General features: G+C 39.1%; 1 protein-coding gene across 1 annotated transcript; it reads left to right on the top strand.

Annotated features, from left to right (window-relative positions):
• Window positions 1-1,948: 1,948 nt before the first annotated feature.
• LOC146331634 (prostacyclin synthase-like) lies at window positions 1,949-11,410 on the top strand. Its single transcript, XM_084733798.1, has 10 exons — window positions 1,949-2,039; window positions 2,996-3,119; window positions 3,971-4,146; window positions 4,622-4,765; window positions 5,216-5,343; window positions 6,916-7,097; window positions 9,225-9,360; window positions 10,240-10,421; window positions 10,815-10,966; window positions 11,103-11,410. Exons 1-10 carry the CDS (start codon window positions 1,972-1,974, stop codon window positions 11,251-11,253), a joined length of 1,443 nt encoding a protein of 480 aa, XP_084589924.1. The 5' UTR covers window positions 1,949-1,971; the 3' UTR covers window positions 11,254-11,410.
• Window positions 11,411-12,357: the final 947 nt, after the last annotated feature.

Below are 12,357 nucleotides of genomic sequence, written 5' to 3' on the forward strand. Positions count from 1 at the left end.
TTTGAGTAAGTGGATCATGATTTCTGGAAAGAGACACTGCTGTTTAGTTTTTTAAATTTTTCAAAAATGTTTTCTGGGCTTTGAGCACCACGAGGTTATGTCGCATTGAATTTTAGAGAAGGCATCTCTATGGCTGTTATCTCCAAAACTCGGTATTTCACACGGAAAGAAGAGGAAAAATGTGTTGTCCCTTTAAGTCAAGTTGTTTGTCAGTAGCAGAAGAGGAAGCCGAATTAAAAAAAAAAAATGTTTGCATATATTTTGAGGAATATTTCATGTTAGACCTGCTGGGGAAGAAAGTAGGGAAAATCCGCACAGACAGTGTGATTATGCGCTTCCCCTCCTGTCGTTGCTGTTTACCTGAGCGGCAGCGCTCCTCCAAAATATTATCTGTACTCTTTCCTCCACTTCTTCAATATTGGACGTGCTGAACTGAGCGTATAACAGGTGGGGACACATTAAACTAACATCAGATGATATTAGGCATAAAATGATGCGTGTGTGTGACTCAGGGAGTGACGGTAACAGATTACAGCGTGCAAGAATTTGTGGGCAGGACTACTTCCCTCAGTCTCAGTGAAGTAATGTCTAACCTAAGGACTGAAGGGGTATTCCCAAACAGGGAAATTATTCAGCAGTTTGCCTTAATAATAAAGAAAAACGTCAGGTTAATTTGATGATGATATTAGTCGGGTCGTGATAATAGGGATGAACTATAGGATAATATATGTTTTGCTTTGTTAAACGGGATTATTTGTAATACGTTTTTTTAGATTGCGAATTTGAAATCTGTCCAACGTACTGACAATATTATAAATCCATTTTTATGCCATTTTGCAATAAAACTGCCCTTATAATGATCTAAATGGTTTATAATCAGGTTGTAAACACTTTATAAAGCATTAAGTTTTTACAACACATTGGATAAAAAGGAAAGTGACCTGTTGCTTGCCAAATAGTGAGCCCACATTTATCTGTACTAAGCCTCAGATGTCATTACTTACTTTGCCTTCTCCATCTGCAGCATTTATACCTGTCAGCATCACCTGATATCTGTAAATAAGTTACTGGCATTAAACCACCTTCAGCAGGGCTGCAACTAGTATTTATTTTTTATTATCAACTAATCTGTAGAGATTTTTCTCGATTAATCGATCAGTTTGATCCATAAAATGTCAGAAAAAGGTTGTATTTTGTCTTAAAAATGACTCAATTAATGGATTATCATTGTAGTTGGTGATTAATTTAATAGTCGATCAATAATTGATTAATCATTGCAGCTCTAACCGCTAGCATATTTTAGTAATAAATAATAATTAAAAAAAAAGTTTTTTCAGCATCAAATAAACATCATATTTCAAGATTCATTCAAGAAGGCTTTGGCAAGATCGAGTACCTTGACATTTTCAGCATGCTCCGTTTTACACTTTATAATAAGGTTTCTCCTTGTCAATAATAAATGGTAATTAACTCATTTGTAAACTTAACACCTGTAAGCAGTAACTGAATCTTGCACACATCAATGTATGAAAACTGTCATAAGTGGTTTATATTTGTGTATGATATGTAATATATGTCGTTTTTACAGTCGAATTAACAAACTATTAATTAAGAGCAGTCTTAGTGAAATTTGGTACCTGTTTTCCTTATGAAACTACATGTTTTGTCTTGCTTTAATAACCAGGAATTAAATCTGAGAAGCTCACAGCCTGTAAAACGCGCGGTAATGTGGGAATTAATATGGTTTTATTTCCTTCCTGTCGATCAGAGTCAGTGGGTCAGAGTTTACTCATGAGGATAGGTAAGAGGTCCTGGAGGGTTTACATCAACGATGTCATGACTGACAGTGACTGTGACGCAGACTGGGTGAGGACGAGTGGCTCTCGTATAAAGCCATGTGCGGACTGAGTTACTCCACTGAGTCTGCGGAGCGCACAAGTAAACACACACACACACACACACACACACGAGATGATCTGGACCGTTTTCCTGCTCGTCCAAGCTGTCCTGCTTTATTTTATCCTCACACACAGATCGAGGTAAGTCACTGTTTGATTGGTTTGCATTGCGCCTGTTTATTAATTCTGTTATGCTTTTCCGGAGCAAGAGTTTGTTCATGATGATTATTGAGGAAGAGGCTGGTTTTATTTGAAAATGTCTGCTTTTGTTGTTTTCTTGTGTAAATTCGTGGCAGGTTTAAAACCCACTTGTGGCTTCTTCGAATTAATCAATTATAACACTGTGTTGCTAATAATAATAAATGCCCTCACCACACCCTCTTATTACAGCAAGCAAACACAATTATATTGTCTGTGTTCTTACTCTAGTGTAAGGAATGTGGTTAAACTACCAGTGTTTAGAGCCTCTAAAGGGAAATTTTACACCTCACTGGTTTTGTTTTCCTTTCTGCCAGTTAAAAATTACCCACACACACTCTGTGATGCAGTAACAGTTCTTCTAAATAATCCCTGCTATTGTTTTGTTGACCTTTACCTCTGTAACTATTTTAAGATAAAAGGTTATGCATACAAACACAGACTGCCGTGAAGCTAGAAAACCAATTACCGTCATGTCCAAGAGCGTAGCTTTTGTTTTAAGATTTGGGTGGCACATGAGAAGCAGGGGTCCTCTTTTGGGAAATTTTGAGCATCATTCCCTGCATTTCTGCACCAATTTGTGCCTTTTCTGCATCAGTTTTTGGATGTCTTTATTTATGTAAGGGAAAACACAAAATTCAGGTCCCAATTCAAAATATAATGGAAATATAATGCATTTAGACTCTTGGGCAAGCCATGTCAAAATAAAAGTCTTTCATGTTTTTATTGGGGGGTGAATGCATGTGTTCTAAATATCGGAAACTCTAATCTGAAATCTACACCATCACTAAGGCACATAGATAAGCCTCTAAAAAGTAGCTATCACCATTAAATAGTATTAGTAAGTATTTAAAATGTAAATATGTAAAATTGTTTAATTTGTGTTTTTTCTTCTTTAGATCCAAGACTGATCCCCCTCTAGACAAGGGAGTGATCCCGTGGTTAGGCCATGCACTTGAATTTGGAAAAGATGCTTCCAAGTTCTTGAATCGAATGAAGCTGAAACATGGCGACATTTTCACAGTGAGTAGAAGAAATGTAAAGAGACTGTACATTTGACACGACAGTCTCACCTCTGTAGATATTTAAATGTTTATTTTTCTGAGCACTTTTAAGGACTTTGATTGTAAACGCTCAGCTTCAGTCTTTAAACTGCTCAGGAAAAAAGGAAATTTCAACATCTACATTTTCATGATAACTGGGCAAACCGCCTCTGCTGAAGAAGATAATATGAGACGATCAAAGCTTTCTAACAGATATCAAATGGCCCTTGAGGTGAGACTGTTTTGTCAACTCCTGTTTCAAAAATCAGGAGTGAACTTTATTATGTAATACAGTCTTAATACAGATTATATGAAATGCTCTGAATCTGATGCTAAATTTGGAGGGACTGCAAGAGAGGAAAGAGAAATCATGTTTGCAAAGTGTGGTAAAGGGCTGTGAATTTTAAATCATACTTGTTGTAGAATTTTCTTCTTGTTTCCATTATATAAAATCTAGTCTGGAAGAGGCTACCAGTATTACTACCTCTCTGAATGTTACTGTAGAATACAGGTTAGAGATATAAAGATATGTTCATGTAACATGACTTAAAATCAGGATACACTGGGATTTTCAAATTGTCCACAAAATGGGATATTGAGTTCTATATTCATTCAAAAGATTTAAGGAATAATGCACTTGATCAGAAATCTAATACACTAGGATGAATTTACTTAAAATGTCAAAATAGTTAAATAGATACACACTTCTGTGATATAAGATATGCACATTTAATGGTTATTACGATATTTAATGCAAGTAAAAAGAATTTACTTCACATATGTATACATATGTATCTCATACGTTTCCACTTTTGCACTGATGGCGTACAGGTGCGTGCTGCTGGGCGTTATGTGACAGTGCTGCTGGATCCACACTCGTACGATGCAGTCATCAATGACTCAGACTCGCTGGACTTCACTCGCTATGCACAGGTGCTCATGGAGAGGATCTTCAACCTGCAGCTCCCACATCACCAGCCGGCTAAAGCAAAAGCGATGATGAAAAAGTAAACACCTATTTATGTTACACGCCCGACAGAAAGCTTGTGCTCCATGTTTTCATTTTCATTTCATGTGAATGCAAAACGAAAATGTTTTCATGGAAATCTAACCAGGCAGGTTTCATGGAGAGTGTGGGTGTTTCTGTAAAGCCCTTTTTTAGAAATCTATTTTAATGGCTTCTTCTTTTGTTACGGCTTGATACCTGGACTTGTGAGATACCATCACAGATACAGGCAGATATACAAAAAATGGGGAACATTAGATGCAATCTTGTCTTATTTTAAGGTTTAAAATATAGACATTTGGGCACACTGCCTTCTTCTGAGTTACCCAAGCGCACAGCCCTCACATCCCAAATTAATTATATATAAAACTTAAGTTATATTACCTCGGGGAAAGTAGGTAGGGCAACCAAGTCAACAGTTTGCATGTATGTTAACCTTATCTTCATTTGTTTGCTACAACCTTTTGTGTCCATAGGCACTTCATGGGGATGAATTTGGGTGCCCTTAACAGCATTATGAGCAGACACCTGCAGGCTTTGCTGAAAGCTGACATGCCTCAGAACCAGAAAGACTGGAAAGAGGAGGGACTGTTCAACCTTTCTTACAGCTTACTCTTCAAGTAAGAGAGCCCCCTGCCCTCCCACACACACACATATAAACACACTTTGTCTTCACTATGTCAAAAGAAGCATGCATTCAGGTTAAAAAGCCTTCAGCTAAACAATTTACACACAAGTCAATCCTTTGGTTTTCTGTTTGTAAACACAGCAAGAAAAATGTAGGATGACGGCAGTCTTTCACTCAGATGTTGGAGGTCACATTTCCGGGTGAACATTCTTTTAAGAGCTGATGTGAATCGAAGCGTAGCTGTCTTTCATTATATGAAATATAATCCTTAAGTTATCTAGAATGTGAAACAGTATATGAAGTGTAAAGTAAAGCCGGTGGAAAAATACCAGTTGAAAGGGGACTGCCCATGTGTTCACAAACAGAAAACCTGCGTGGGCTACTTATCTTTCCATCAGCACAAAAATGCCACTTATCATTTGTACCTCTCCTTTCTGTACAGGGCGGGGTACCTGACGCTGTTTGGAGGCGAACAGAACAACAACAGCACAGATCCCTCAAGTGTCTACAAGGAGTACAAGAAGTTCGATGGTCTCTTAACCAAACTGGCAAGAGGCACACTAAAGCCAGGTAACAACCTCGTACCACTAACTGGAGCATTTCAGTTTATGTGAGCTTGTGTGGGCATTTCAGGGACCACACTTAAACACACACACTCGTTTGCCTCCTTTGAAGGAAGATTTTTTTTCAGTTTTCTTTTGTGTATCTTTGTTGTCCCCATCTTTGTTGCTGCCCCCTCTCTACTTATGTCACACCCTACACTAAGAATTCTGGCCTTTATTCGATCCTGATCTTAAATCTGATAAACAATTAAACACTATTGTTACATCGCCTCTCTGACATTTTAGAGTTTTAAGCAAAGTCAAGCATATTTTTAAAGATTTTGAATCAATAATCCATGTCTTCACTCCTTCTCATCTGGATTAACAACACACTATACCTCTGAGTCATTCAGACAACTCAGTCACACCTTTTGCTGGTGTAAAATGTGGCTGCTCTCCTACTAACAAAATCTAAAAAAAATTGCACTTTATTCCCCCTACTTAAATGTATTTGCACTGGTTACCAGTGAAATTTAGAGGTGACTACAAATTGAGTCTACTTTTCATTTTTAAAGTTTTGAACCAGCCAGCTCTAGAATATCTCAGCAGCCTTTTAGAGTCCCATTGTCCACCTAGAACACTGAGGTCTTCAGATAAGCTGCTGTTCTCGGTGCCAGAGAGTCGTTTGAAGCATAAGGGTGATCAGGCTTTTCCTGTAACCGGGCCCATATTGTGTAACTGCCTCCCTCTACATGTTCGATCAGTCCCCAACACTGAATGCTTCTAATCCAGGCTAAAACCTGTCTTTCTAATGCGTTCTTTATGTGTCAGTATTTGTCAGTTTTCTTTGTTCTTGTGTTTTGTTTCCTGTGTGAAGCAGTTTGGCTGACCACAGGTTTCGTGCTAGATAAACTGACCTGACTTGACAAAAACTTAATGTACCCACTGATATGCTTCAGCGGTGGATCAGCAGGTTCAGTCGGAGATCCTACAGTTATCTGAAAGCATGCTGTGGTGAAATGAATGAAAATAATCAGTTACGATAAACATCAGGAGCAGATCATCAACATTACAAGGCATGAGTCATCAGAGGGTGTCGTCAGTGTTTACATTTGTTACTGTGTCTCAGTTAATGTTGTTTGACATCATCGATTGATGCCCCCTCAGATTTGTTTTGCGGTTGCCATGGCGAGTTTCACTTACTCAGTTGCTTACATAGCGTCTAGGAGCCCTTTAGTGTTTTTGATGACATTCACCGTTTACAATCACATCATCACAGTCCTCTGCAGACTGTGACATCACTTGAACATGTACCTCACCGTACTGTCACCAGATACACCTTATGTCCCCAGGCTCTGTCATTGTGTACTGTATCATTGTTTATAATTTGTTCCACCCATCCCACACTGGAAAGTCGGCCAATTGCAATATTATTATGCACCTCCTTCAGTTGTTCCTGTCATACCTGAAAAGAAAATGTTCCTCCCTTACCTTCTGCGCACAACATCTAATTATGTCTCATGGCTTTGAGGTCAGATGTTTACATTGTTGTGTGTGGCTCACTCGCTCGTTGTCTTTGCAATGTTTATCTGTGTGACAGAGGAGAAGAGGACAGCTCAGAGCGTTCGCCAGAGACTGTGGGAACTTTTGGCTCCAGCAGGTCTGACTGAGGACTCGGGGTCAAGCCCCTGGCTTCATGCTTACAGGCAGCTCCTGCAGGAGGAGGGGGTCGACAAGGACACACAAAAGAAGGCTGTACTGATGCAACTGTGGGCCAGTCAGGTGAGTCAGACTTCAGGAATGAAGGTATTCTGTGTATTAAAGGCGGGTCTTTGAGGTAGTGATCACCTGTAGAAATTAGGCAGGTCACCCACTCAGTCAGATGAACTTGATTCCACTGAGTGTCTGAGAGGGTGTCTCTGTCCTACGTGTCTCAAAGCACACTTGAAGTCAAAGAGACACAGATGGCGATATAGAGGAGTGGCAGCAGCAGTACTGTTATTTGGCACATGAGTGTGCTGTTCACTTGTGCTCTAACAGCAGCTACTCTGTGAGTAGGAAAGCCACCAATTCAGGAATATAAGGTGGAGGATTGTAATTGAGCACTGACTAATTTGATCACTTTTTCTCCTGAAGAATCTTTCTATGAGAGTGTTAAGACCTCCATAACAGAAACGAGGTCCTGGGTTCAAATCCCTGACAAGCTGCCAAATTATGTCACATCCCCCAAATAGAGTCTTTACTCCAAAAAGATGTGACATAATTGGACAAGTCGAGGAGCTGAAGAAATCATGTTTCATTTATTGAAACACAATGAATCAATTCACTGAATAAGAAATAACACAAATAACCCAAATCACAAAATAACAAAGGACTGATGAGCTGAACAAAACAGGGGAAGCTGCCTCGGATCAGCCCGCAATGGGCTGGTGGATCAGGGTTCTTTTCTGTACCCTAGATCAGCATTCAACCCTAATAAAGCTGTAACAATGGGACTACTGGACCCAACAATGAGAAAAGAACAGGAAACTACGTCAGGTCACAGTCACCACTGCTGTCGCAAGGCCAGATGGGTGAAGAGAGAACTAAAGTCCCTTTCTTTAGTGTTATTTTCAATCAACCAAAGCAGCCACTCCAGGAGAGATGAGAACACAATATACCATGAGTTAAACATTTTATACTCACCATGATATATATACATATATATACAAAGCTACTAATAATTTGTAGAATTAGTGAAAAACATTTATATGGGTTTGTTGTATGTTTTAAGATATGGTTATGAAGCAGTGTGCGTATACCTGCATCTCCTCTCATGTTAAAGAAAATTATTCTTATTCTTACATTTACAGTTTAAAAAGTAGGTTATATTGGTTTTAGTCTTGAATGGGATTTAAGCTGATCTTTGACTTCTTACTGTCTTATAGCTGGACTATGAATTGACTCATACAGTTTTTCCTACAGCCCTGCTGGCGGGGGAGGTTAATTGCATCAAAGGCATTATTCATATATTTACTTCATCGTTTGCGTTACCCTGCAGACAGCTTACTCATCCTTTTATTTGTCACTTGTCACCATGGTTTATTTCCATTTGATTACAAGTTTTGAGTCATAACTTTTAGTTGCCTCTGAGTCACATTTTAAATTTCCACAAAAACTTTGGAAATTAACATATATTTGCATGATGTACTTGAACGCACAGAGGATTTGTTAGACAGTTAATGTCAAACAGCGTTATAATCACGATCAATGTGGTATTGTTAAGTTCAAAGAGTAAGATGGAAAGTTTCCCACACTGAGGTCTGTGATCCATCTGCCAAAAGTTTGGATAATGTTGTGTTATTGTGACGCATGTTACAAAGAATACACAAGTTCTGTCATCATTGTAAACTAGGCATTAATTACACTTCGTAGTGCATTTGCAGTGACTTAAGAGGCAATTTTGTGGTAATTTATTCACTATATTTCCATAGTGTTCACTACTTTATGTGTCTAATCCTGGCCTCACTGTGGTTTGGCATAAAACTAAATAGCTTGAATGTCCTGCCCTTGGATTCAGGCAGATGGTGGGGGACCTCAGGTTTCCAATGGCTTTCCTTTTTAAGTAAACCATTACCGCACTGCGCTTTGCCAGTAGTGAGACAATCCAGAGCATGGCTCCTCTCACAGACACATGAAAGCAAGCCATTCTTTTTTATCTCGGCGTGAGGCCTTTTTCATTTAATTAAACTTAACTTTAATTGAAATGCTTTGTTGAAACTATTAACAAAAGATAGACATGAGTAACATAGGTGTCATGTGATGTTCTTATTTGCTGTTACCAAATATCCACCTGGCCGTCACTACGCAACACCAGAGTGAGGGAACAACCTTATCTTTGTCATCATGTGAGTCTTTGTTTGTTTCCAGGGAAATGTTGGTCCTGCTGCATTTTGGCTGTTGGGCTACTTGTTGACTAATCCTGAGGCTCTGGCGGCGGTGAGGAGAGAGATGGAAACCTCAGCGACGTCTCCACTGGACAGGCCTGCGAACACCCCTGTGCTCGGTGAGAGCTTAATCCCAGCTTGTGTAAACAGAGAGTCATTTATTAGTAGTAGGTTGTTGCTATTGTCAGCAAGATGAGGTAGAAACAAAAGTCTGGATTCACTTTACTTTTTCTGGATGCAACACACACTGTAGTCTGTAGCAGTGGTTTTCAACCTGGGGGTTGGGACACCCATGGGGTCACAAGATCATTCCTGGGGATTGCAAGATGGTTGCGTAGAAGAAATGAAATAACATTGTGGCAAGAAACACAGAATGAGAGCCAAGAAGCAGCTCTCAGCCCCTTAAAGACATTCAACATCAGGAACAAGCACTCAAAAATATGCTAAATACAGCTGGTCTCAAGAAATGTAGCAGCCACCTCACTAATGGTTAAACCTATAAAATAGCACATAAAGAATAATTACCAACATAAATCACCAGTGAAAAGTAATAATGAAAAAAGAAAGAAATCATATGAAATCAAGAAATTAGGAGTTTATAAACTTGAATAGGATGCGTCACAGTACAAAATAGACCAGGTAGTTACAACAATTCATAAAAGGTTTATGTTGTTTGTATTTTAATAGGATTCCCATTAGTTGCTTCCTGAGGTCCACACATAAACCCCAATCAAAGAACCCAATTGTATTATACTAATAAACTGCCTAGCAACATTCAAACTAGTATAATCAAACTATATATTGCCCAGCCATAATCCAGAGAAATATAACAATGTCAATGATAATGACTTCAAGAAAAATAAATAAATAATTTATAAAACAATAAAAATAAAATTTAATTTAAATATACACATAAAGAACAGAGAAATGCAGAAGAAATATAAAGAAATATTATGATGCTGCTGTTATGACCAACATTTGTTTCTGCCCCTTCTCAGATAGTGCCTTGGACGAGACACTTCGGCTCACCGCTGCCCCCTTCATCACCAGAGAGGTAGTGCAAGAAAAGACCCTCCACATGGCTGATGGCCAAGAGTACCTGCTGAGGAAAGGAGACCGGGTGTGTTTGTTCCCCTTCAGCAGCCCTCAAATGGACCCTGAGATCCACCAAGAGCCACAGGTTCGTTGTCCTGTCTCGCTGCAGCGGCGTCTCTGCTGCGTCCAACCTTCCCGTGCTGCCGGCAGGAATAGAAGTAATTGTCTTTGGGCCTAGTTGGAGACAGACTTAGATGTAATTAGTGTAGGAGTTTATGTAAGGTGGAGTCACCGCCTACACTCACCTGACCTGGTGTTACCCAGTGAGAGGTCAAACCCAGAGCTGTGGACCACTGAGGGATTAGCTGAGCACGGGAACAGAAACACAGCTAATAGGCGTGGGAAGGACGCTGCAGTTAGGCCGCATTGATACTCTGTCCAGGAGAAATTACACAAATAAACAAACATTAAACTGTATGATCATGTTAATTTTCAATTCCTTGCATCTAATCATTCTAAAAATGTTTTTCCTTTCCAGAAATTCAAGTACGATCGCTTCCTGAATGAAGATGGATCAGTGAAGAGAGACTTTTATAAAGGAGGGAGGCGGCTGAAATATTACACCATGCCATGGGGCGCAGGGACCAATGGCTGTGTGGGAAAGCAGTTTGCCATCAATACCATCAGACAGTGAGTGTCCCAGAATTAGTGCACCAACTTTACTATCAGTTAAAATCTCAAAATGTTCCACGCTGGAGGAGTTTGTTATGTCTAATTTCTGCTTGAATGTTCTAATGCCATGCTTTCATCTGTGTTTACTCTCCAGGTTTGTTTACATGGTGTTGACTAACTATGATTTGGAGCTGTGTGACCCAAATGCTCAGATGCCGGAGGTAAATGCCAGTCGGTATGGATTTGGGATGCTACAACCACAGGGGGATTTGCTTGTCCGATATAAACCTAGGAATACACACTAGGAACTTAAAAACACTCATGTTTTATGAACATTTCAACACATGTACATTGTTTATAGTGTTAATATTCCCTTTGTACTTTTGTATTCTATATTTATATCTTACAATATATAATTATTTTGTTATTTATCAATAAATGTAAACAGTATGTTGTGTATAATCTTGTGTTGTTTTTTTTGATAAAATGATTGGTTCAAGTTCATTACAGCCACATATGTTTCCCATAATATTATTTTCTGAGTAAATCTGAAAAAAGTAAGACACTGAAATCTGACTAGTATTCAGCAAGTTTTTTAAGCTTTGGAGCATTTGGTTCTGTATGTTGAACAGAGAGCACAAGCATAATGAGAGGACTGCCTGTACTGTAAACAGAGCCAGCCACACATCTGTCGCACTGACACATGCCTGCTGTTTGCAGAGGGAAGCTGAGTGGAAAGTTTAGATTTATATGTCGTTGTGAAAGCAAATGATCACTGCCTAGCAGGAGCAGATCCACCATAGACCATAGATTGTGAGGTGCAGTGCAGGTTTGTGAGGAAACAGCAAAGAACATGCTCTTATTTCTACTCACTGATCATTTCTGTGCTTTGACATCATGCTTAAGCCATCACGTTTTTTTAAAAAGATCTTTAAAAGATCCATACAAAGTTAAGGCACAGAATCAGCCCCCTCAACTCCAATACACTTGGCTTCATGATAATTGTGTGTCCTCAGTGTTGAGTCCTTTTGTGAGTGACTTTTCCACTGAACCTGACTGTGTCATGGAGCCAATCCAGTTAGATCGTCTCTGCCAAGACTGAACTGTGCTGTTTCACAGACTTATATGAGATATTTTTCACCATTTTCCAGTTTAGTAAGCATTCACAGGCTACCATCCAGGGAAAAAATAAAGCTGCGTATCTACCCTAGGAACTTTCCCCAGAGACTGAGAACCTTTGGTGGAATTCAATGCATTTCCACCACATTAACCATTATGTCAGAAGTGTTGTATCTTTTAAGTGACTTAATGTGAGTATTGTGTGTTGAATTTTTATATGATCTGTGGAAAGGAAAAAGGCCATTGTATTCAGGTTGTTTGTTTTTTTTAAAAAAAAAGGGGCAGATAAT

The sequence above is a fragment of the Lutjanus erythropterus genome, chromosome 2, assembly GCF_056507025.1.
Source record: "Lutjanus erythropterus isolate fLutEry1 chromosome 2, fLutEry1.hap2, whole genome shotgun sequence".
In the NCBI taxonomy this organism is placed as follows: domain Eukaryota; kingdom Metazoa; phylum Chordata; class Actinopteri; order Lutjaniformes; family Lutjanidae; genus Lutjanus; species Lutjanus erythropterus.

What these genes read in the sequence shown, in the direction of transcription:
- LOC146331634 (XM_084733798.1), top strand. Translation starts at nt 1,972, where the DNA reads ATGATCTGGACCGTTTTCCTGCTCGTCCAAGCTGTCCTGCTTTATTTT. An exon ending in GCAAAAGCGATGATGAAAAA is followed by an intron (nt 4,147 to 4,621) that starts GTAAACACCTAT and finishes TTGTGTCCATAG; the next exon opens with GCACTTCATGGGGATGAATT. An exon ending in TCTTACAGCTTACTCTTCAA is followed by an intron (nt 4,766 to 5,215) that starts GTAAGAGAGCCC and finishes CTTTCTGTACAG; the next exon opens with GGCGGGGTACCTGACGCTGT.